Here is a 25,297-nt window from a genome sequence, read left to right as displayed (position 1 = left end):
TGCTACACTGGCCATACAAGAGTTTTTACATGTGCCTGAGAGCATCCCTGAATATCTGGAAACTCTTCGACCTTCTAATAACAAGATGCTAGACCTTCATCCTAGATTTCACATTCATAGTTCACTAACATAAAATGAGGTCTGTGAATTGAAACCATAATGCAACGAAGCTATTTTATACTACAAGCACTCACATGTAACTAGTAATCAACATATTCTATGCTCAAGAGTTGGAAAAATGAGATCCTTAGGATTCACATTTTTAATAATCTGTTTTGGACCATGAATGCCCTCCAAGGACCTTAGGAAGTGTATAGGGGACATGCTGCCACATTCTTCCCCGTCACTATTTTAGGCCTCGTTTGCCAATAGGAAGCAATCAGGAAATTAACATCTATGGACCCCATCACATTTAAGATTTTCCTCATCCTAGAAGACTTCATGTACAAGCTCACTTCTAGACATCGTCCATGCCTCTCCATCCTCAAAATGTATATGAAGTGTTCTGAAAGGAAGGAGCTCTGAACACGAGTAAGTAATTGTGTTCAGAGCCCCTGAAGTGCACCAGAACCATCGCTAATGCCAAAAAACTCATGATGGGATCTGACATATTTGTCCATGTTGAATCGTTTCAGTGATGTGGAGGAATGAGCGTTCCTTGCCACTTTGCTGTCACTGCATTTTCTCCTTAAAAGTAACCTAGGCTCAAAATTGTGGTCTTATTAGCTTTTTAACATAACACTGGACTAATGGAGGAAAGGAAAGCCTAGCAGGAGGGGATCTTGGCAAAGCGGTTAATAATTACACTGGTCTAATGAAGGGAAGCACATGCTTGCAAAAGGAGATCATTACACTGGTTACTCTCTCCCTGTCTTCCTTGCCCTCTTTCTTTCTTTTCTCTCTCCTTCCCTCCCTGTCTTTCTCTCTCATTCCCTTCCTTCCTTCCTCTCCTTCCCTCCCTCCCTCCACAGCAGAGTTTCCCGATATATTTTTTTAAAAAAATGAATATGGAGAGGAAGGAGAAAAGGATTCTATGTGATGATTTCAACATGGGCAGCAACAGGGGAAAAGCTGAAGAGGGAAACATGTGGGATGGGAAGACAGACTTGAAATGGGAGAATTGAGGATCTAAAGGTATGATTCCCTTTGCTAGACAGACAATCCCCCAAGCTTCTCATTGTCCATGTGATGAGGTCCTAAGATACTTCACACTGAAAGAAAAGACCTAAAGTCCTAAAATAGCCTATAGAAGGCAAAACACAGAATATTATTGCATCCCTGGATCATTTGGGGGCCATTTTTTCTAATTTTGGCAAATGGTTGTATTGTGACAACGGCTTCAATACTTCAAGACTGTGCGGCACTGTGACTTTCCAATTCTCTAGTTTCAAAGCACAGGTCTACAAGGAACAATATACTTTGAAAAGACAAACTAGCGAACTGGTGCACAGACCTCACATCCCAGGAAGTAACTCCAGTGATGTAATCCCAAATTTAAACCACCAAGGTTTTCTATTTATTGTGCCTCATGAAAAAGTGGAATTTTAAAGTGTAAAACCAAATAAATTAGAAAAATGAGAAATTCAAAGAAAAAGAAAGGTCTTATAAACTATCCCATGTCACTAATAACAATAGATTTATTTCTTACTGAGTGAAGTAATTGTTTTTGAAATTTCCTGTGTTTTTAAATAACCCTATAGCATGTGGGTGTGTGCTTTTAAACAAATTACCAAGACACCATTTGGCATATATCTTACAAGGCATATATCTTACAAGGCCCAAGCCCCCCTGCTCACCCAACAGACACGCACCCTATATTCAACTGAGTTTATATTCTTTGAAATCATATATATGAAGCAAATGTGCTTCCTATAATGCAAAAGAAATTAAGGTCTGGTTATTTATTTCATATCTAAAGCATTGCATAAATTAGTATAAAACTGATAAAAATAGAAGGAGCGCAGGTGGCTAAATATCTTTTGACCAAAAGCAATGGCATTGTCTGTAGCCTCCAACAATTCTTCCTCTATACATGAGGCAAGGCACAATGGACAAGCATACAGATGTGGAGTTGTCTGTTCTGCTCCACAGGCACACAAGGTGTGGGATTCTTTTAGGTAGTGCCAGGTTGTCTTTTGATCTGTCCACTCTCTTCTGAGTCTGTTCAGGGACTTCCAAGTTGCCCATTCTTGGTTTGCCCCTGGAGGAAGATCCTTGTGGCCATCCAGTTGGGATTTCCTGATTTAGCTGCCCAGAGGGATACCCTTGCTGTTGCTGGGGGTACACCAAGAGGAGTGATGGTTCTCTTAAAGCTTTTCCTTGATTTGAGTCTACTGGGAGGAGGCTAGTAGCCATATAGTGGATGGCTTTCAGTGTTCAACCTTGTTTCTCTCACATTTAGCAGCAGCTTCCCTCACACATCAGAGGAGGCAATGCTAGCTAGCTTGTAGAGTTTATCAACAAATGTAGGTTTGAGACATCCTGTGATTATCCTGTATGTTTCATTCAATGCTATGTTCACCTGCTTTGCACGGACAGACTTATGCCAAAAAAAGTCTGGTAAACAGGATTAATCAATATTTTAAAACCTTTTTTTGAAGAGAATACTATGCTTCATGTTGCTATGACATAAAGCTACCTATTTGCTCATCTACCTACTGGTAACTTTGTGTGCAGATGTATGTATGGGGCATTCCCTCTGAATATCTTGCTTTTGGTCCAGTGACATTTCTATTTTCCTGGAGTGACACGTCAATAGACTTTACTCATGTACAATATAACACTAGTTTGATAATATGTATATGAGTGTGGAATTAAAACACAACTTATTGTGCATCTAGTTGTATATCCAGTTGCATGCCCAGCTGTACAAGCATTGGTGTGTCACAAGAACAAACACACAATGCCCCACACCTAGAAAAACTACATAATTCTGCTAGCAGTTGTTTCCTCTATGCTGGCTTTACGTCATACCCTGTATGTGGTATATCAGCTTAATCCTTGATGTTTACCATTTCACTCTAAAGACAGCATGGCTAGGCAAAACAAATTATGTCTAAGGAATACCAATAGTCAGGGTGGGTGCCACTGGACGAATGCAATATAAGGCAGTTAATTATATCCATGCTGCCTCTCCAACTGGTCTTAGTTATAAAGTGGTCTTCCATAAAAGCGAGAGCATTTGTCTGAAAAGGGAATGACTGCTTTCCCCATAGGTTAGTTAACATAAGATTCAGCAATATCATAATGTCTCAGAGCACCACAGCCCCATTTGTTTTTAGTTTCTAGCAAGCTATGGTTTCTTATGTGTCATCTGTTTTGGATTTTAAAGTGCCGAACAGACAAATGCTGTGCTAGAGTCTTTTCTGATTAAATACACTTTTTCTTATTGTGTTTTCAGAATATCTTTCTATGCCACAGTATAGCTGCTCTAATGTCTTTTAATAAATGCTTATATCAGCAGAATGCATATTCTGAAGTTAAAGTGCTCCCTCTGCTGTTTGTAATCCTGAGATACATTTTTACCCACAGTCAAAGGAGCTAAGTCGGATGTGCTGCAGTTCATTTTATTGCACTGTGTTGAAAACCAGCATAAAACATATTATTACCTGCCTCCGCTGCTTATGGCTTCTCCACCTCTTTGATACGTTACTAAAATGGAAAATAAAAATGGTATAATGATTAATTGTTTTGACACCAAGTTACTGTTCCAATTTAATCCAAATATCATGAATGTGGAACTGAGTATATATCAGTGTCTGATACATACCAGTGTTAGAGTTTTGCTGTTTCTTTTAAAACAAGCAGAAGTTTTATCATAATAATTATTTGGCACATATCTTGTAGTTTACAAAATAGATTATAAAGTGTAAGGGATGAACATTTCAAATTTTTTGAAATGTATGTATACACAAGAAGTAGTTCAGTGATAATTATGCCCATAAATGTATTTTTAAACAAACACCATTACAAATAAACTTGCTTTACTTTAGTTTTTATGCCCAGGTTAAGCAATGGGTTAAGAAAAACTAGCCTCTGTGCAAATGACGATGGATTCCAGAGCTATGCATTTCCCAAACTAGGAATGTGTTTTAAAAGGCAGCCAAATTCTGCTCCTTAGAAGAATCCAAAGTGGGGATCTGCAAGGCAGAGATAACTGCTTGCAGTGATTACAATAACAGGATTAAAATGTTGCAGCCAATGGTATGAGGGCTTTTTGCTGAGAGTGTTGCTAAAGACGAGGGCCTGTTACCATTTAAATTCAGTGGAACTAAACAACTTGGATTCTGAATTATGGAAAAGAAAAGTTTTAAATTTTAAATACAGTTTGAATTTCAAACCACTCCTTGTCAAATCTTGTTGCTGTCTGTCGTGAAGCTATTACTTACTGCACCAGTACTAATTCTCATATTCTTTGTCTTTATGGTTCTAAAGATGTGTCTTCTATCAGAAATGTGACATTAATAAACATATATAAATTTAATTTGTGGATATATATATATATATAGAGAGAGAGAGCAATACTAGTCATATCCTTAAATTTAGACATCTTTATTTTGTCTATGGAACCTAGGAGCTGAAAATATGGGATCTGAAAATGGATGGGAGTCTCTCACAGACAAGATGGAAACCAGTTTTAACAATTGATTTTACCATTAAAAATGAGGTATTTTCAAAAACTGAAATGAAACCAATCTAATTTGGTCTTTCACAATTAGTATTAACATTTAAACTAGATTCATCATAACAACCTATTAATAATGATACATGATTGTAAGCAATATCTATATAGTTGTTATTGCTTCTTTTAACACTGTGCCTTCAAATCACTTGTTGACTTAAGGTTAGCCCATGATTTTCTTACATTTTTCTAAAGCATGGAATATTCAGAGATGGATTTCCCATTTCCTTCCATCTACTAAGAAATGTCACGTTTTGTGACAAGCAATTGTTATACAGAAGTTTTGCATGACTATTTGGTACTAGCTATTTTGTAATCTGATAAACAAAAGTATCTTAATAAAACATATCGGTTACAGATTTTAGGGTCAGTGCAGCAAATGTGAGTTGCTGGCACGCAGCCAGGATATTAGGTTAGCTTTAATACCAGGGTTACTTTGTTACATGTTTTCCTATTCCTAGTGTGCTAGTTCTATAAGAGAAGATGAAAAAGAAGAGGTGACACAGTATCATACAGGCACATGCCAAACCGTCAAGGGAAAAGTGCAAATATATACCTGTTGGTGTGAAGGTAAAAGACGGGACTGAAAAATCAAAACACAATAAAAACTGGTTATTAAGCTGAAGAAGAAAGACAGACCATACCACATTAGTATAAATCAAAGCAGAAATAAGACATAAAGCAAGGGTAAATATGTCCAGATATACCAATATGTGAATAAAACAAAACTTCTGATTTTGAAAGGCAGCTTATCTCTACAAATATCCTTTCTGAAGAAGAATGACATTCTGCTATAGTAGACTCTTGAGAGAAATAGAAAGTGGTTTAGCCTCTGAATGACCTTTTGTTTTAGTGTGTGGTTTTGCTGCAAATCCATGTACACAAAAACCTTGTGATATTTAATCATCAGTTTTGTTTGGGCAAAGGATGGGTAGTTAATATTCTGACTATTATCAGGATTTTGCTTGACTGTTATCTTTACTGCATCAAACAAATGCTTGATAAAAAAAAGATCAATACTGGCACTTAGATATTTAGCAAAGAAGCAGATATTCATAGGAGTAATGAAAGCCTATAAAATAGACCAGTTTTATTTAACCTGACCTCTAAAGTGCCTTGCACTTTACTGCAACAGCGAATTGCTGCTATTTTAGTATAATTTTTGTTAGAAGTAATAGGAGACATATATAATGATTACTTTTTATATTACAGTTTTTGAGCTGTTTGCTTTTTAATGAATAACTCAACTAATAGTCTCTCTGGATCCAAAAGCCTAAGAATTTAAAGAGAAATTGCTGAGAATAGAATAATTCTTTCTGAGAAAACCTTTACTCTTGCAACCCCTATAGATCTTAACTGAATCAATAAGGCATCTAATCAAGCAGCAGACCTCCAGTGTAACATCTTTTCCATTTTTCCTAGCACACACTTCCTCTTCTTTTGAACAATAGAATATATTTTCTGTATTGCTAATGGGAAGAAGGAAGCCATGAAAAGCTTCTTAATTCTGAGAAAATGAAAGAGAAAAGCAGCACAATAGTTTCCAAATGGGTTTTGGCCTTGAAATTTAGGTTAGTACACAAGCCACAAAGGGATGATGGAATAGCTAAGATAGAGATGTACCAGCAGCTTTTCTTTTTCTTTCTTTCTTTTTAATGCTGCATATAGATCTCAATTTTTTTTTTTGTATTAGGAATAGGGCCCTGAAATCTCCAAGGGCCAGAAAAAACTAATTTCGAACATGCTGCATATGTGCCTCTGTTCTTATCAAGCCACTTTATTTCAAGAAATTATTGGTACCGAACACAAATGAAAATCGCTAAACAATTCAAGCACTGTACTTCAGATTTAGCAGCGCTTTTTAAAAAATTCAGAAAACCTATTGTCTTGTTGGCTGTTTTCACAGTCAAAGAAATATACAAAGCCATATAGTAATGCTTTTCCACAAAAAACACAACATAGTTCATCTAAAATAAACATTACTTATAAAAGACTGAGTCATGTCCATGTTAATTTGAAACAAGAAGGACAGGCGAAAAGACAGAAGGTTTATCTCCTTTGTGAACTAAATATAAAATGACTTGGCTTTAAGGCTTTCAATAATTTATAGTCTCTGTGTGTGTGTGTATGTGTGTGTGTGTGTGTGTGTGTGTGTTGAACATGATGTATTGCATTTTTTACCTGTTTGTATATGTGGCATTGAATTTTGCCATATTGTGAGCCTTTTTGCGCCCCCTTCAGGGCGAGAGAAAGTAGGATATAAATAGAGTAAATAAATAAGTAAATGAAATAAAATATAAGTTTTGTTTGTAAGAAAAATTCATCTAAATGAATGTCACTAAATCATAAAATCCAACTTAATTGATGAAGTTTATATTAATACTATGCTTAATATGGCCAGGAACATTAATGTAGTCAAGTGTGACTACAAAAATACTTTTAACAATTCTCAAAACCTCAAGCTAGATGCTCACAAAGGGTGAAAAAAGAAGAAATTAATGGACTTCATGGATGCTCAGCCATTGGCACGTCTTATTTGATGCTCTGAATATTGACAGATTATGATTTGCATTTCTGTGAAGGTATTTTTCCTTGAAATGTGTTATTCAACACTGTTGCAGTAGAAAAATATTATTTTTAAAAATGTATGTAATTGAAATTTGTGGAGTTATATGCAGAAATGTTTAAGACACACAAGACTGCAAACATAGTACAATAACAAAGTATCAGAATCTTAGAAACTGCATGCTGTGGATTTAGATGTGCACATATCAAAGAAACTGTATTAGTCTAACATGACACTGTACACAAGTTTGCATGACACCATGCAATTAGTAAAGCTAAAGAAGAATGAGTTACAACAGCATAAAAAGATGTCACTTAACTTTCTCAGACGAATTGTAACCAATACAAGTTGTTTTCAATTTCAGTTTTGTTGGGCCTTAATGTGATATTACTGTACAATAATTTTGCCACTGCTTTTATCACTTCTTTATTATCTTGGAAGTTATTGTGTAAATAATTTAGTATCCTAGGAAAAACCTACATTGTGCAGTGTCCAAACAGAACTAAAACTTCCTTTGACATCTACAGCTAAGTTCATCACATCATGCCATTTAATTACCACACTAAGATTTTGAATGGGAAATCATAGAAATATCATTCGAATTTTGTATTTTTATGAGTAACAAGTGATGGAACATATTATTAACAATACTGGCATGTTTTAATTACCAAAGATGGCTAACATTCAGAACTAGCTATCATTTTATTCGTCATTACACACAGATAAATATAAAATAAACATACTTAATATGTTTTTAAAGGGACAATGTTGGCCCTCATTACTTTAAATACATTAATGTGCTGTAAGCAATGGGTGAAATTCAAAATCACAGTTAAAACTGCATAACCCAGTGTAAAACATTCATAACTGATTCTTATTTGTGATCACTACATATTCAATAGTGCACAGAATGAATGAATAAGAGTCCCCCAATCCTGATTTACTGGGCATCATGTGCTGCAAAAAACGAGAGTCTATTCTTTTGTTTATCAGGATGCAGGATTTTATAAGAATATTGTATTTTAGTTCTTTTTAAAAAGTCAGTAAAGAGCTATAGGTATTTATTTACTCTTTTATAATAGGTATTACTGTAATTCTAATTCCATGAATTTATATTTTAGGATTAGTCTAATTTTGTTTTTCATTTACCCATCTCAATGTCCTGGAGAGCAGTGAATTAGGTTTTTTAAAGGTCACAACAAAATACCTTTTCTGATACCAGCATAAGTACTAGCAAGTCCGTTCCGCTTCTTTCGATGGCGGTATAACCAAATGCTGAAAACCAAGAGTATAATCCAACAGGCAACACCAATTCCAGCAATGAATGCTGGTTGTTTCACAACATCTGAAATTTGCTGGGCTAAACTGACTTGATCTTCTGTTGACACTGGATTTCCATGAGAATCTGAAAGAAGATAGCCAATGTTACGCATGCTACTGATCTCATAGGACTTGATTTCTTTAAATGGCTTAACTAAAAGTATGTCACTTATAAGACATGCTGGGAAATGATAAATATTTGTAATTGTTCTCACTCAGTAAATATGACATCAAAGACACAGGCCAAGCTGGTAAAAGGGTAACAACTTCTAAAAAATGGGAACTGATTATATTCCATATCCCATAGCTGCTTTCCTCGTGCTGTTTAGCATTCCCTCCTTATTAGAACTGAGCCTTGGCTCAGTAGGTCCCTCGCTTTATCCCTTTTCACGACTATGAAAAATGTCAATGTGTACCATTTCAAGCAGCCAACAATGAATCAAAAGTAATGTAGCTTCAGGATATTTTCAAACAAATAAGCTGTTAACAGCATGTCTGTTCTTCTCTTCATATGCCAGATTCTCCTCTCTAGACTTCCATTGCTTTGTATTCCATAAGGTCAAGGCTGGATGCCAATTTTTGGAAGCCGTAAGTAGTTTTTTTTCTGCTGACTTGAATTTTTATTTTTTATTACCAAACATTCTTGGTATTGTCTGTATTTTAGAATAATATTTTCCACAGCTACATGTACATAATCAGGTCTATCTGGTTTGGACTTTAAGAAAACCACCAACAGGATCAGACACTTAATGTAGGTTATCACTCTACATGTCATTTTCTGAAAACAGTTAATGGAACACTGAAAAGGGGAGAACGATACTATTCTATTTCTGTTCCAATATATTTTATAGTATCAAACACTAGAAATATATCCCTATCATGAACAGCATATTTCTCCATTATCAACACAAGACATTCCTATTTTGAAGCATTATCTTGCTTGATCTTTTCAAGAATATTGTATTTGAGCAATGTATTTCTCTACTGTGCATGAACATCTCCCACCAACGTGTCACAGAAAATGACTAGCACAATTTAAAATTTCAAGGAATTATACCTTCTCTTGTATAATTACCTACATAATACATGTAGCCAATGCCTCATGTACATAGAGCACGTTTAGCACTCTGCTCGAACCTTCACTGTTCTAATGGCTCCTATTATGGGATATTATTTGTAAGCTAATTAGTATGAGGCAACCATTCAGCCATTCACTTCAGGTATTTGCATATGCTTTAATATAGAAGCAGAGTGTCTATACACCCTTCTATGGACACAAATATCAAAAAGTCAAGCCTGCTTGGTTTCACAGATAAGCCTCATTGTACATTTAAATATTCATGAGTATACAGTCTACATAAAGATCTGTCATGAACACTATGAAGAGGCGAGTCTGCATTAAATCCACATACATCCAACAGTTTTGTTCACTTCAGCTGCTATCTCTTCTTTGTGAACAACCAACTGAGGAAGGTGAGAAGAGTATGATGATTTAGCAAATGCACAACACATCAGCCCATGGGGTAACAGCAATTTAAATGCAACAATAGCAGCACAAATGCAGGTGTAAATGTAAACACACCAGGCTACAGAAAGGAACTATGTGCATCTGTACAAAGAATGAAATACATTACTTGGAAAACCTATACTATTAGAATGCAACCAATATTGTGCATTCATTGAAGCAGACTGTATTCACAATAGAGAAGGAATGAATGTAGGAGCCGCACAAAAGGCCGCAATTGTACTTCTGCAGCCACCTAGGGGATCACAGAGGAAACAGTGTCCCTTGCAAGAGCATCAGTGGGCTTCTGTTCAGTCCACTGCATGAGATGCAGCTTTAAACACAAAAGAACATTAGGGAGTACAGATACTTGCAATTGCTAGCAGATAATTATGAAAGGCATGTTAATTAGTTCACAAATCACACTTCATAATGGGAGCTGTTAAAGCAATAAAAGTTCAAGGAGAGTTGCTTGTATTCATTACACTTGGGATGTCTATGGCATGAATAATACACTTAAGCATGTATAATTACTTGAATGAAATGTCTCATAACTGCATAAATTCACACAGGTTACTGTTTGTAAGAAATGTTAACTTCCTGTTCAGAGGAAAAAACAGAGATGCCTAAAAAAGCCCCATTGTACATTGCTGGAAGAGGTACAAAGAAAAAGAAAAAAACAAGGAACCAGTCATTTAAAGCTTCATCTGCTATCATCTGTTAAGTGCGCCCACATGTTCATAATAGAGGAGTGCCCCTGCTGTGAAAAGGCACTTGCATTTTTGGCAAACACACAATCATCTCCCCTAGAACAGCCTCACGACAAAGCAGTTGGGACTGATTCTATTTGAAAGGGCTCTGCACAATGCACACTGACTGGCCCTTGTGTCAATAATGTGCATGATGAGCAGGAGCTCACACTTGTGACCTTTCCCTGAAAAGCCTCAAAACATTTTTTGAAGTTTTTAAAATGCAAAGTTTTTCTAAAGTCAAATTTCAATTAGATGAACACAACATGATAATAATCAAAAGAAGGCAGCCTACCAATAAATGTGTACAGAGAGGGAATGGAGAGTTTGAATCGGATAAGATAAACATACTTGGGGAGAAAAGCTGAATACATGTTTGCAGCAGATATAGCCCCCCCCCCCCCCAAGCCTCTTTGGAGGTCCATCTGTAGCCACTCTGTGACTGTGCAAGAAAAACCCAGAGGCAATATAAAGTGAGTCCTCTTTCCTCAGCTACTTATACAGCAAGGAAAGGAATTTGAAATATGATGGCATAAGGAAAGCAGAAAATGAAAGAGAATTAATCAAAGTTATCCTTTCTAAGATCAAACCAACAGATGTTTCGAGCTGCTATTCCCAAAACCTGACACTTTAACATTGAAGTGCTACCATTCTCTTCTAGCAGAGCCAATGCCCAAGTAGGAGAGTGAGATATGTGCTCAAAAGAGCCTGAAGCTGAGATTCTGTCAAGCAAAGGCAGCTGTTCTCAGAAAAGAATTTAGACAAACACTGATACTAGGGAACATTATATATTGTAGGTTGCTGCGAGTTTTCCAGCCTTCATGGCTATGTTCCAGAAGCATTATTTCCTGACGTTTCGGCCACATCTATGGCAGGCATCCTCAGAGGTTGAAGGGTCTGTTGGAAACTAGGCAGGTAAGGTTTATATATCTGTGGTATGTCCCGGGTGTGAAAAAGAACTCTTGTCTTCTTGAGGCAGGTGTGAATGTTGCAGCTGGTCACCTTGATTAGCATATAATGGCCTTGCAGCTTCACAACCTGGCTGCCTGCGGGAATCCTTTGTTGGTAGGTGTTAGCTGGCCCTGATTGATTCTTGTCCGGAATTTTGTTCATTTTCATGGTTTCATTCTCACTTCTGCAGGAGTTTACCGTATACCATGCATCTCTGGACAAGTCAACATAGGGACCACCAAACGCAGCATTGCCCAAACACAAATCAAGGAACATGAAAGGCACTGTAGACTACTTCAACCTAAGAAGTCAGTCATAGCAGAGCACCTGATGAACCAACCTGGACTCAGCATTTTGAGAACACAGAAATGCTGGACCACTCTAACAACTACCATGCCAGACTACACAGAGAAGCCATTGAAATCCACAAGCATGTGGACAATTTGAACAGAAAGGAAGAAACCATGAACATGAACAAACTCTGGCTACCAGTAGTAAAAAATAAAACCTCAAAAAACAGGACAGTATATAAAGGCCAAACCCCACTGATCCTCCTTCTTGGGCTCCTCCCTCATAATTGCACTTTTTCTATTCCTATCTCACCCAGGGTTTTAACATTTTAACATTTTATCTCGTGCATCTGGCCCGCCCTTTGTGTTTGATTTTTATTATGTTGTTTTGCACTGTTTATTTTATTTTGTTATTTTATGCATTTTGTTGTGATGTAATTTTTCTGTTGTTTTGTGTCTAATTATGATGTATTATTTTGGGGCTCGATTTCATGTTAGCCGCCCCGAGTCCCCTTCTGGGAGATGGTGGCAGATTACAAATAAAGATAATGATTGGGTTGTTGTAGGTTTTTTCGGGCTATATGGCCTGACAGTGCCTAGAGCAAACTTTTGTTGAGAGGTAATTAGATGTCCTTGTTTGTTTCCTCTCTGTTGTTGTGCTGTTGTAATTTTAGAGGGTTTTTTTAATACTGGTAGCCAGATTTTGTTCATTTTCATGGTTTCCTCCTTTCTGTTGAAATTGTCCACATGCTTGTGTATTTCAATGGCTTCTCTGTGTAGTCTGACATGGTGGTTGTGAGAGTGGTCCAGCATTTCTGTGTTCTCAAATAAAATGCTGTGTCCAGGTTGGTTCATCAGGTGCTCTGCTATGGCTGATTTCTTTGGTTGAAGTAGTCTGCAGACATCTAATTACCTCTCAACAAAAGTTTGCTCTAGACACTGTCAGGCCATTATATGCTAATCAAGGTGATCAGTTGAAGCATTCACACCTAGCTCCAGCAGACAAGAGTCCTTTGTTTCACCTTGGTCATTCCACAGATATATAAACCCTTTTTCCTAGTTCCAAAAAACACCTCACTACCTCTGAGGATGCTTGCCATAGATGCAGGCGAAACATCAGGAGAGAATGCCTCTAGACCATGGCCATATAGCCTGGAAAAAACCCTACAACAACCCAGTGATTCTGGCCATGAAAGCCTTCGACAAAGATGATGATGATGATTATTATTATTATAATCAGCAACACTAAAAAGCATGGGAATTCCAGACAAGAATCAATCAGGGCCAGCAAAAACCTATCAACAAAGGATTTCCCCAGGGCAGCAACCAGCCAGGCTTTAAAGCTGCAAGGAAATTAAATGCTAATCAAGGTGGCCAATTGCAACATTCAGACTTGCTTCAAGCAGACAAGAGTTTTTTCTTCCACCCTGGACATTCCATAGATATATAAACCTTACTTGCCTAGTTTCCAACAGACCCCTGAACCTCCGAGGATGCCTGCTGTAAAGAACCCTTACCTTTAGCAGTTAGGATGTGGGCCTAGCGAAGCCCCGGCGGCCATTTTAAATTAGGAAAACAGGGAGACGCCATCTTAGAATAGGTTTTCCTAGAGGGGGTGTTTTCTAGTCCAGGAAGCCAAGAGTAGATGGCCAGGATTGGTTAGGAAATAGGGAGCAGAACCTAACATTCAGATAAGGGGAAAAGGTGTACTTTTTTGAATTTGAGGCTTGAGTTTGGCAGTTGGGATTTGCCAGTTGGGAGTTAAGTAGTTGGTTGGTGTTCACAGTTTGATACTGCTAGATAGGAGAACTGGGTTAATCTTTTGTAGTATTCAAGGACTAGAGGAATTAGCCAGGAATACTGACAGGGAACCGGACCTTGCTTATGGTCTGTTTCTTTTATCACTGAGGAAGGCTAGGACAAAAGGTTATTTGGCTAGATTCCAGAAAGTGGGAATTTGGTTTGGAATTATCTTCAGAGATTAATTTCCTGAGATAATCTCCTGTATGTTAACTCTAGATTTGAACCCAGAACTCATCTAAGGATTGTACATCAAACGTAACCAAAAGCTTTTGTGCCATTAACTTCCAGAAAACATTACGCATTTGTACCACAAGATTTTAAGCCTGTTAAATAAACGTTTTATTATGATTAACACTTTACAACAGCCTGTGTGTGAACGTCATTGGTATTTAAACCCTCTGAGGAAAATAAACATTATAGTCACACAGAAGGGTGTTACTAAGTATCCTCTCCATACATATAACTCAGCCTGGATATTAAACAATAAGGTGGCAGCGTACCCAATTGAAGAAGCCTTTTAAAAACCTCTCCGTTCAGACATAATTCATATATATATACACACACACAGTTATATCTTTCCCATTTCTATCAACCTCCCTCCTGTGAGAGTCCCTTACAATTGTTGGCAGCTTGTGGGATTCACTATTTCAGAATCCCCTGTTCCTTCTCCTTGCTAAAAGAAGTTCCTTGGTGTGAGGTTCCTTATAATTTGGTGGAGCAGCATTGGGATTATTTTATATCTTTCCCTGTCTGATAAATTCATTTAAAAAAAAAAACCCTCTCTACTCCTCAGCCTTCTTCTTCCTTAAGATCCCTTATACTTGCCATAGATGTGGGTGAAACATTTGGAGAGAATCTTCTGGAACATGGCCATACAGCCCGGAAAACTCAGAGCAACCCAGTGATTTCAGCCATGAAAGCTTTTGACAACACATTACATATTGCATTCTGCCACTTTCATATTATGGATTCAAATCAATACATTACTATAGAGAGGCATAATTGGCCATGGCTTCTGTGTCCACAGATTCTACTCACCATGGCTTAAAAATGCCCCTCTCCAAAATAAATTTAAAAAACCCTAAACATTGATTTTTCCATTATATATAAGGGACAACATTATACAGTAATGATTTTCATTCCACCGGATCAGGGGGGAAAAGAACACCACCGACCTCACACCAGTTCCTAAATTCAAAACAAAAAGAATTATAAATACCTTACCTAACTGAATAAACTGTGGCTCACTTTTCACTCCAGCTCCAGCTCCAGTACTTGCTGCCACTTCCACACTATATCTAACACCAGGAACTAGAAAGGGGATTACTACAGAAAACGTGGAACCATCCACTGTCTTATTGATGTGATACCGACTTTCATTGCCAAGACACCAGATCTGCAAGGAATAAAAAACTCTAAATCTGCACAGCTTTAAAAGAAGAGATATAAGTAAAGATTTTAAAATGTGCCATATGGTTATTTCCTTCATTATATAGCAAGCCAAATTTAGTGAAGTTATTAGATCTTGTGTAAAAGCTGTTAACAAATTGATGTAAACACCAATAAAAAATAAACTGTCTGGATAACCATGTGAGTAAGTCTACGGATCTGATGATATACAAGAAATCTCTCTCTCTATTTTGGCTAGTTTGGAAAATTAAGAAGAATTCATATAATAAGCCTTAGTGAAACAAAATTCAGCAGTCCCAAACTGTGGGAAACACCAGGCATGTGCTTTCCTAGGAATCCTTGATACCAACTTGCTGGAATTTTACAGCTCTCTTCAGGTGTTACAGAATTGCAAGCATGGAGAAAACACAGAAAGCCTATTATGGCCCCAACTTCTCTACCCATGACCTTTCTGTGTAAAGCTGAAATGTAATCTGGAGCTGAAATTTAATTGTGTTCAGCTGAATATGATTATAGAGGCTCATGTGATCGGAAACCCTAAAAAGGAAGGTCACAGCTGGAAGGAGGTGGGGATGGAGTGCCTGTTCCCCTCCATGCTTGCAATTCTGGGATGTTTGAAGAGCTCACCCACCACTTGCCTCGTTTGTAGAAAATGCAGTTGGATCTCTGACACTCCAAAAAGGTGTTTAGACTAAATGCTCCAACAGGGATGGAGAACAGGCCTTAACATTATACAGACAGAAAATAGCATTTGTATTCAAAATTACAGAAAGTAGGAAACAACACGCAATATGGAAAATGTCAAGAAGCTTCAAAACAAAGATTATCAAAACATTTAAAACAGCAGTTTTCAACCATTTCAGAAGCCTAGCACTGTGATACAGTAAACACGATCTCCTTTCATGTGTATGTCCCCCCAAACTGAAGTTAACCTTACAGATTTTGATTACATTTTTTCACCACAAAAATTACATTGGCTTGGGAAAAGACAGATCCTTCTCTGAGATGTGAAGACTCTGCAGAAATATTCTTACATTTCACGCAAAATTTTCATGTATATTGTGCTAGGCCATTTATTAAGAGTCTAAAGGTCAAAAACAGTATTCAAGCTGAAAACAATGTGTAAGGTTCAATTGCTCCTACATTGCTCTTTTCTAAGGCAAACACATTTTTATACAGTCAGGCCTTTAGTCTTGGCAGCAAAGTGTTTTAAATAAAGTGTGCTGAGATTTTAATATTTGTAATGGTTTCAAATGTTCTTTAAATTGTTTTAACCTTGTGCTTTTTGAAACAATGGCTTGTTTTTTGTTTTTGTTTTTTTTTTAAAAAAAAATTATATAAGATAAATGTAAAGGTTTCCCCTGACATTAAGTCTAGTCATGTCTGACTCTGGGAGTTGGTGCTCATTTTCACTTCTAAGTCAAAAAGCTGTCCGTAGACACTCCAAAGACATATGGCCAGCATGACTGCATGGAGCGCCATTACCTTTCCACAGAAGCAGTACCTATTGATCTACTCACATTTGCATGTTTTCAAACTTCTAGGTTGGCAGAAGCTGGGGCTAATAGCGGGAGCTCATCCCACTCCCTGGATTCAAACCACCAACTTTTCAGTCAGCAAGTTCAGCAGCTTAGTGGTTTAACCTGCTGCGTCACCAACCGGCTCCTAAAACCTTCTGTATAGAATGATTTTAGCAGACAGCGTAGATTTTTTTTAAAAAAATCTGTTAAAAACTTCTACATAATACGATTTTAGCAGATTTTTTTTAAAAAAATTATTGTACACTGTCTTGAGTTCCCTATCAGGAGAAAGGTAGGATATATATTTAATAAATACATAATTTGGTGATACATGGTTACAATTGTTTTAAAGAGACAGAAGCTTTTAAATTAGTATTGTCGAAGGCTTTCATGGCCGGAATCACTGGGTTGATGTAAGTTTTTTCGGGCTATATGGCCATGTTCTAGAGGCATTATCTCCTGACGTTTCGCCTGCAACTATGGCAAGCATCCTCATTTTAAATCAGTGTTTCTGGTATTGCTTTTAATGCCAAAACATACTTACTTCCATGTTGTTGCGTATGTTTTTAAAAAACAAGTTAGGTATGCTTTGTTTCACTTAGCTTTGCAAAAGAAGAAGTTTTAGAGAAATGAACACTGCTTCTCCCTTCATCTTTTCTTTAAGGCAACTTTTAAAAATGCTTATAGAGGAAACCCATGACAGCGGTGTAAACAGATACAGAAGTAAATACAACTACAGTTTCCAAGTCAGGCTGGATCACATATCTAATTTTAATAAGGTTCCTTATTTGAGTGCAAAGTTGCATTGTGCACAGTTGCTTTAAAAATGCTACTTTAAAGTTAAGACTACATAGCTTAATTATTCTAGTGAAAGGACTAAGAAGAATTATAAAATTTGTTCTTAGGACATCCAAAAGTAGAATGGGAAAGTGTGCACTACAAGAGAAATAGCAGACTATTTAAGGATATTGATATATGTTACCATTTGGATATTTAGGAATTAGGTTAGTTTTGTCATTGATGAAAAATATAATTCAGCATACAGTATATAGTATTTCCTAAAGAACTTCCCTTTATTTGGACAGTCTCCTCCATTGGACAGATAATAATTGGGAAAATTGGGTTTCACTAGATTTCCAAACAACAGATCAGCACAGAAAACCTCACAATGTAGTCATTGCTGTGTGGAATAAAAGCCTGTATCCATGAAAACACTACTGATTTGGGTCACATAAACTTTTATGTAACTCTCAATTATTTGAAAAACTTCGATATATATGTGGAAAGTAAAGATATGGCCAATTTATTATATTGGAAATTACTACTTCCAATGCATTTTCATCACTTGCTTCTTAAAAACCTCATGGTATGTCATAATTGCTAGCACTCAGTATTTTCCTCTTCTTCCCACGAAAGGTAAAATTTACTCCCACAATTCAGTGTGCATATATATTTTGTTGCATTTTATAATACTGACATCATAATTTGTCTTTGCCCAGATACCATTCCGTTTCTGCTGCTCCTTGCAAATTTAGCTGCAGCATAAGCATTTTGTGGGTAAATTCTGGCTACATATGTGTAATTACACACTGATGTTTTAGGCTTATTCAAATATTTTCTCTCAGGAAGGCACATTTGAAAAGTATATAAATATTCCACATGTACAGAACAACCCAATTATCATTTTATTGTGCTTTGATTTTCTCCACCAGATGGAGCCAGGTAACCACAAACAGGTTTTCCACGTTACCTAGTCTATATTTTTCTAGGATATGTTACCTTGTATTCCTGAACCATTCCATTCTGTGTATCCTCTGGGGGAGGCTGCCAAGTAATTACAATCGCTGTGCCATTTCCATCATTCTTGGTTACTGAAACGCTTTGCGGAGGAGCACTTGGAGCTTATTTGTGGAAAGAAGCATGATTGTTATTAAGGCAAGTTTTTTGCAGTGCCCTTAAGCAGAACTTTTAATGGACTAGAGACAGGCCTAGTGGAGACCAAAACATATTCTGTGGCATTTAAGCCTAACTGCAAACCCTTGAACAGAAGTACATTAAGAATATAGTACTATGATGTGACAGACTTTGGTCTCAACATGATTCTTTTTGAGACTTAAACTTTATTTTTAAAATTCACTATCGGATCAGAGTTTTTGATTTTTTAAAGCACTAAACATTATTTAAAACATAAGAGTAGCACATATAAGTATTTTAACCAGAAACACATTACTGAATTGCTTTTCAGATACTTCTTAATTGTTACATTAAAAACACTTAAAAATACAAAGCAACCTATAATATTCCAAAAGCATTTTTTCAGTGTATCAAGTAAACTCAATATACCAAAAAGCAAAATTCAACTACTTTATTTTGCAAAACATATTGAAAAATGTATTGGCTGCGCAGTAAGACATGACATGTGAAGTGTTACTTCTACTTTTACTTTATCCCCTCCGTTTTATAGATTTCATTTCAAATTACAACCACACAAAAACATTGAGTTGAATGCTTAGTGGTTTTGCATTCATTTATTTTTACAGCCTTCGCTCCTCTTTAATTCCCTTACTGTAACCAGTATGGACAGGAAGTCTCCTAATGTGTGGTTTTCATTCCTTGAAGTACCGTTCTTTGATGCTTAATATGCTGTCTGTGCAAGATAGTGATTATTATGTATGCCTGAATCTGACACAAGTCATTTGTGACCAGACTATGAACTCAGCAGATATGCGTAAATGAGCGAAGTGCATTTCTTATTTTGTCATATTATTTCTCAGTCACATGTTTTTGAATATTTACTTCTGTGTCAACAAACAAATCAGTTCTATGCATTGACAGTCTCTTAGCAGTAGCGAAGGGCTGAGTTCCAATTTTAAGAATGTACTTCAAAGAACATCAAGTAATGAACATGTCAAAGGAAAAAGAAGTCAGGATACTTCAGAAAGAAAAGGATGAAGATAGACATGCTACTACTTGCCTTCTTCCAGAGTTTTGGCAAATTTCACTTCACTATCAGCTCCTTGAAACTCATTAAAAAAAGGCCGTGCCTTAATTTCATAGTTTACTCCTTTTTTGAGTTCAGGAATGACAACACTGTTTTTTGTTGGTGTCCTCACTTCAAAAATCAGCCACTCAGAGTCCCCTTGAGAAGCAGCTGCTGGTCTGTATAAAATTTTGTATCCCTGAATATATTGGGATTGTTGGTCAACCTGACAGTGGAGACAGAAATGTTGTATAATCTAGTTAGTAAATATCAGCTGAAACTGTTTTAAGTAGAAAAATATATCCTAAATTGCAGTGAAACCATGGTGTTCAACTATCTTTGCATTTTTGTGTTTTTTTATATTAGTATTTAATTAACTTCAAATAGCAGCAAGGCTCTGGCTGTGATCTAAACAGCAACTTTTGGAATCAACTCAAGGAAGAGAACATGCTCAATGAGATTTTTAAAAAGTCTTTGAACAGCAAGCTGCATGCCATATCACAAACTTCTTTTGAAAACCTCCTTCATTTCAAAATCTCTTTTTTGTAGTGTTGGCTGTTGTTTGAATGATATAATCCAAAGCCTCCTGGGATGTGGATACAACGTTGGGATAAGACATGAGAGACCAAGGTAAAAATCCATACGCAGTGTATGTAGTTGAGAAAGTCAATATCTATTCGACCAAGCTATGTAAGTGAGGGCAGCAAGGAAACAAATTTCTCTTCAAACAAAATGTAATGTAAACATGTATATTATTGACTATCTATTTATTTGACATAATATACTATAAAGAAAAATGCATAATAACAAAACAAAACCAGAATTGATTTTAATTCACCTAAGATTACTGTCCCATCAATGTCAGTAGATTTCTATGGGGGCGGGATTGCCTGACCCTGAAAAGCAAGACATTATGCTGATGTCATAAGTTTCTTTGTCATTAAATTGTCACAAGGTTCCTTGCCAATTTTCCATGAATGAAGTGAAAAAGGCAGCCAACTGGTACGATCTAGATTCTGCTAACTGTGCCTGGCTATCCAAGATAAAGAACATCATTTCCTCTACTCTCGTGTTCTCAACTGAGGGTATAGTACATAAAGGTAGGTTTTCTCTTACATTATCACTGAAGGGACTAATATGAACCCCTTATTTATTGAGAAAAGGCAATGCTGCAAATGCAGTAAATTTATTAGAACCTTATGTGGTTCTGGTGCATTCATTACACCTCATGTATGTTAAGAGTCAATTCATGACTGCCACCATGAACTGTATAAGAATTTCACACATAAATATACATAGGAGTTGTATAGTGTATAAAGTTAATCCAAAAGTAATGGTTTTTGAGACAGATTGCACTGGCACTTTGAGTCTTTGGCTGGCATTCTATTAGTGATGTACTCAAGCAGAAGGCCACCTTATTTCTGTGTACGTATTTTTTGTTATTGTGGATACTGGTATTCTCCTCTTTCCTCCGCAACAATGCCCCCCCTCCTTACTGCTATATTATGGCAACCTCTCCCACCCCGGAAACTCTGTTGTTGGTGGACAGCAAGAGCTATTGGAGAAGTGTCTTTCTGTGACCCATAAGCAGACATTGAATGACAGTGTCATGTATTGAGACATGAAGAGGATTGCAATTGATGTGAATAATGTTCTTGGTTTGTGTTCAGTTTATGTTTATACTCTTTTGGTCATTATCAATCTAGCTCTGCAAATAATAGAGGGTATCAAGAAACATTTTGCTAGGTCCCACTAGCCAGATATAGACTGATGACCGCATATGTTGAGCCTCTGGATGACCTGAGTGGAAGATGCCTTTGTCAGCATATTGCTATGAGGATATAGCCAGACAGTTCTTGATCCCCTCCACTCTCCCCAGCAATGGCCATAAAGTGATTGCTATAATGTAATTGTGAGTTCTGGGGATGATGACAGGGTAATATCTAGCAGAGTTCTTCATGTAGAACTCTTTATGCTGCACTCAACCATAAAGAATCTTGGTCACAGTGTGAATGGAAATGTAATGTGGGCAGACATAAACTCTGTTTGTTTAGAAATATTATAATTAGATGTAATTCTACTTTGAATGAAACTATTTTGTTTTACCTTGATAATCTAGTGTATCTCATTTCCAAACTCCATATATAATGACATAAAACATGTTGTTAGTTCTACTAGACTAAAGGCACTGATTCAATTGATTTTTCTTATGTAGTCGTTTATTATTTAACATCTGCTCAAATGGGAGTACTTTAGTTGAGATATCTGAATGCTAAAGGGAAAAAACAAACAAAAAGGGATTTTCATGTGTCTAAAATGTACAATGGCAAGAATCTTTCTATAGCATTCTTTCTCAGTTTTCTCAAATCCTTGAATATACCTGTTTCCTGATGTTGCACAGTGAGCAGGCACAACAGAACTATGAAAGGATCCTGAAAACCTTGCAGAAAAGTAATGTCCTGATGTGCACCAGATAAAGGGGAAAAGTGGTGGAAAACATGGAAGACTACAGCCTTAATTAGACAGCTGCCATACTCCTCCTCCAGAGGTAGTATAATGTGAGTGAAGGTAAAAGGTGTGGGAGGATCTAGGAAGACTACAGCCTCCAGATTCTTGGCTGTCTTCCGTTATATTCTCTGAGTATCATCAGGGGGCATGGCAGGGTGACCTGGCATACAACAGACTCTTTTGCCACACTCCTCTCTCAACAAAAGACCTCTTCAAAAAGTGCATTGTTTTCAAAGACGTCTGGCAGTTGGAATAAAATTGGTTAGATGATTCATTCTCTCTTATGGGAATAAAAAATGTTACAGCACATCAATAATAGACACTAACCAAAAGGATTCCAAACATGGTTACCTTAAAGAGAAAAAGTGTTAGTACAGTGTTCATCCAAAGTTTTAATGCTTGTTTGCTTTATTAGTTATATTTCTTCAAGGAACTTTCAAAATGTAAAACATATTTTGGGAGGAACTACATTTACTTGCAGATGATGTAGGATCTGAACTATTAATATTCATGTCTGAAAACTTTGACAGAAAACACACCTGACAAAGGTTTTGATAGAATTCTTTTGCATATACTCAATAAACAAAACAATGCAGAAATTAACACAGGCATCTAATTTTCAAAATCCCAGAGTTTCTTTTTAGAACGTTTCCTCTGTTTATTTATCCATTTGACAGTAATCTGAATAGGGCAAGATATAGGTTAAAAGTTAGCTTTTAATATGGCACAGCCTAGTCACATGTATTTTATTTAAACCTACAGCTGTTTAGAACAGTGTTTTTTTTTCAGGTCAAAGAGTATTGGCACTGGACTCTTGGTGAGGTTTTAAGTGGTTGGTTAAACATTAAGCAGGCCACGGCAGGTGGCCTTTTGTGCAGCAATTCCCTTTAATTACCAAGTGTCACAACAGCAAACTCTTTCCTGGACCTTGATAACATGTAACAGTACATTCACACTGCACTAGGAAACAGTTGCATCTTAACATGCATACAGTCAGTATCTTGGGCTGGACAGAGAAAAAGGGGGAGGGGGGCAGGAAGTGGCTTAGGGCTGTTTTATGAACAAAGTTCTACACACGTGAAGCTCTTTTCCGATACGCTAACCACCAGAATCAAGGCTGATTAAAAGATATGAGGCAATAAGCTTTTAAAAAGTAGGACAAGTCTATTACTGTATAAGAAACATATTCTAGTCACATCTTTCTTTACTAAAATCTTTTCTTTGCATAGTATAACCCCAGTCATTTTTTTCTATATCTTTGTGTTTTATATGTTCATTGCTCAACTCTTTTCTTTCTGTTTAACTTACAAATTATTAAACATAGTTTTAGAACTGAAACATGCTTCGTTTGCATATCTCCACTGTATCTTCACACTGCACCTCCTATTACTAGTTAATGGTGCCCACACAGTGCTTTAGTTAAATCACAGTACAAAATAATAATAATAATAATAATAATAATAATAACATCCCACTTTTTTGCTCCACAAAACCCCCCAAAAATAGTGGAATCATTACTTTCTTTTTAATTTTAAACAACCCCATTATAATTTTCAATCAGCAAAAAAGCAAGCTGACCACTTTTCTCCTTTGCAGAGTACATCAGAAAATAGCCAAATATGTGTCAATTTACATAGACAGGACATATATTAATGCTGTGAACGCTCATAAACAGTTTAATAAGTGTATTTAGAATTGATCAAGAATATGTTGATGCATTATTTATTAAGATTTTAGTATGGGCTGCTATCATGTTCTGAATTTACTTACTGTCCAATGAACTTCAATCGAGGAAGAAGAAAGGATTGTGGGATTATGGAGATGTAGAACAACATCACCCAGTTCTCTCTGCACTTGTTTGTGATCCACACCTTGACTGGTAGGTGGAACATCTGTAACAATTAAAAAAACGTTTATAGCCCTCCAACGAAGAATTGCAGAAACAATGGTTGGATGCCACCATCAACCACTGATATAACTTTTCATATGTAAGAAAGAAGAAAACAGTGTACATTTTCAACAGTAGAAAAAGGAGGAAGAAGCTAGAGATAAATGAAATCAATTTAAGGCTGTGAAAATGATTGCCAATAATCTGGTAGATTCTGTTTGGCCTTGGTTGTCAACCAAAATTTGTACTCCTGAGGACAGACTTCCATCCTATGAAGTCTTGGACTTTGTTGTCATACATTTTGAAAACAAAGCGCAAGGTCAGAAACAATGTTCTTCTGTTGCCTTGAAATCTGATCTGGTGATGTGCAGCAGAGTAACATTGCTTTCCCTCCATTCTCATTCATTCTCTCTCTCTCTCTCTTTTGCCTTTCTGCTTTTTGGACCATTGTAGCTCCAATGGCCCCATAAATCAAAGCCACACACACACACACACACAAAACAACAACAAAACAAAAAAACTCTGTTCAAACTGACACCTCAAAAAAGTACGATTTCGAGATAAAGCAGAAATATACAAGAGAACTGTGCTTCTAAATAATTTTGTTGGAATTTGTTTGAATTGGGTCCCATTAAATAAAATTATAGCCCTTGTGTGTGTGTGCTGACAGCACCATATTCACTTCAAAATAGTATCTTTCTTTGGTTTTGGCCTGTACCAAACTACAGGTCCAACTATCAATTTTCTTCATTGCATAGTTTTTGTCCTGAAAGAGAAGGGTAAAAGTCTAGATGACAGCTACACCTTATCGAAAAGGAACCCTAAGAATTCTAATTGTAGGGGTGTATTTCTGCTCACTCATTTTGCCCATTTTTATTTCATTTCTTTTTATGCAGCCATTTCATCTCCCTATAGCACATACCATCCTGTTCCAGAAGGTTCCTTAATTCTGAAGAGCATTACTATAAAACATTTTATGGTGTTGCTCTTGAAAACAGTAGTCACTGAGAGAAGAGGAGGAAGACACAGCCCAATCATGCCTAGGTTCGGAAGCAGATGGAATGTTCTCCCTCTATCCTACTGCCACTGCCCTAGCCTTGGAGGAAGTGAAGAAGAGGCAGCCACAG

At 36.7% G+C, this 25,297-nt stretch overlaps 1 protein-coding gene and 1 long non-coding RNA gene across 4 annotated transcripts in view; one reads left to right on the top strand and one right to left on the bottom strand.

Annotated features, from left to right (window-relative positions):
* The window catches only part of ROBO1 (roundabout guidance receptor 1), a 777,293-nt gene that overhangs the window by 38,726 nt on the left and 713,270 nt on the right, over positions 1 to 25,297 (bottom strand). For all 3 annotated transcript variants that reach the window (XM_067466684.1, XM_060770536.2, XM_067466686.1), the window contains 7 exons: positions 24,053 to 24,174; positions 19,769 to 20,000; positions 18,574 to 18,695; positions 15,089 to 15,260; positions 8,455 to 8,652; positions 5,238 to 5,264; positions 3,609 to 3,651 (listed from right to left, as the gene is read on the bottom strand). In XM_067466684.1, the coding sequence (XP_067322785.1) occupies positions 3,609 to 3,651; positions 5,238 to 5,264; positions 8,455 to 8,652; positions 15,089 to 15,260; positions 18,574 to 18,695; positions 19,769 to 20,000; positions 24,053 to 24,174 (916 nt within the window). The remainder of the gene's footprint in view (positions 1 to 3,608; positions 3,652 to 5,237; positions 5,265 to 8,454; positions 8,653 to 15,088; positions 15,261 to 18,573; positions 18,696 to 19,768; positions 20,001 to 24,052; positions 24,175 to 25,297) is intronic.
* On the top strand, positions 20,329 to 20,874 carry LOC137096713 (uncharacterized). Its single transcript, XR_010909637.1, has 2 exons — positions 20,329 to 20,404; positions 20,730 to 20,874. It is a non-coding gene; the product is annotated as an uncharacterized lncRNA (long non-coding RNA).

The sequence above is a fragment of the Anolis sagrei genome, chromosome 3 (genome assembly GCF_037176765.1).
Source record: "Anolis sagrei isolate rAnoSag1 chromosome 3, rAnoSag1.mat, whole genome shotgun sequence".
Classification (NCBI taxonomy): domain Eukaryota; kingdom Metazoa; phylum Chordata; class Lepidosauria; order Squamata; family Dactyloidae; genus Anolis; species Anolis sagrei.
Note: the sequence above shows the minus strand (reverse complement) of the source record. Positions and strands in the feature narration are given on the sequence as shown.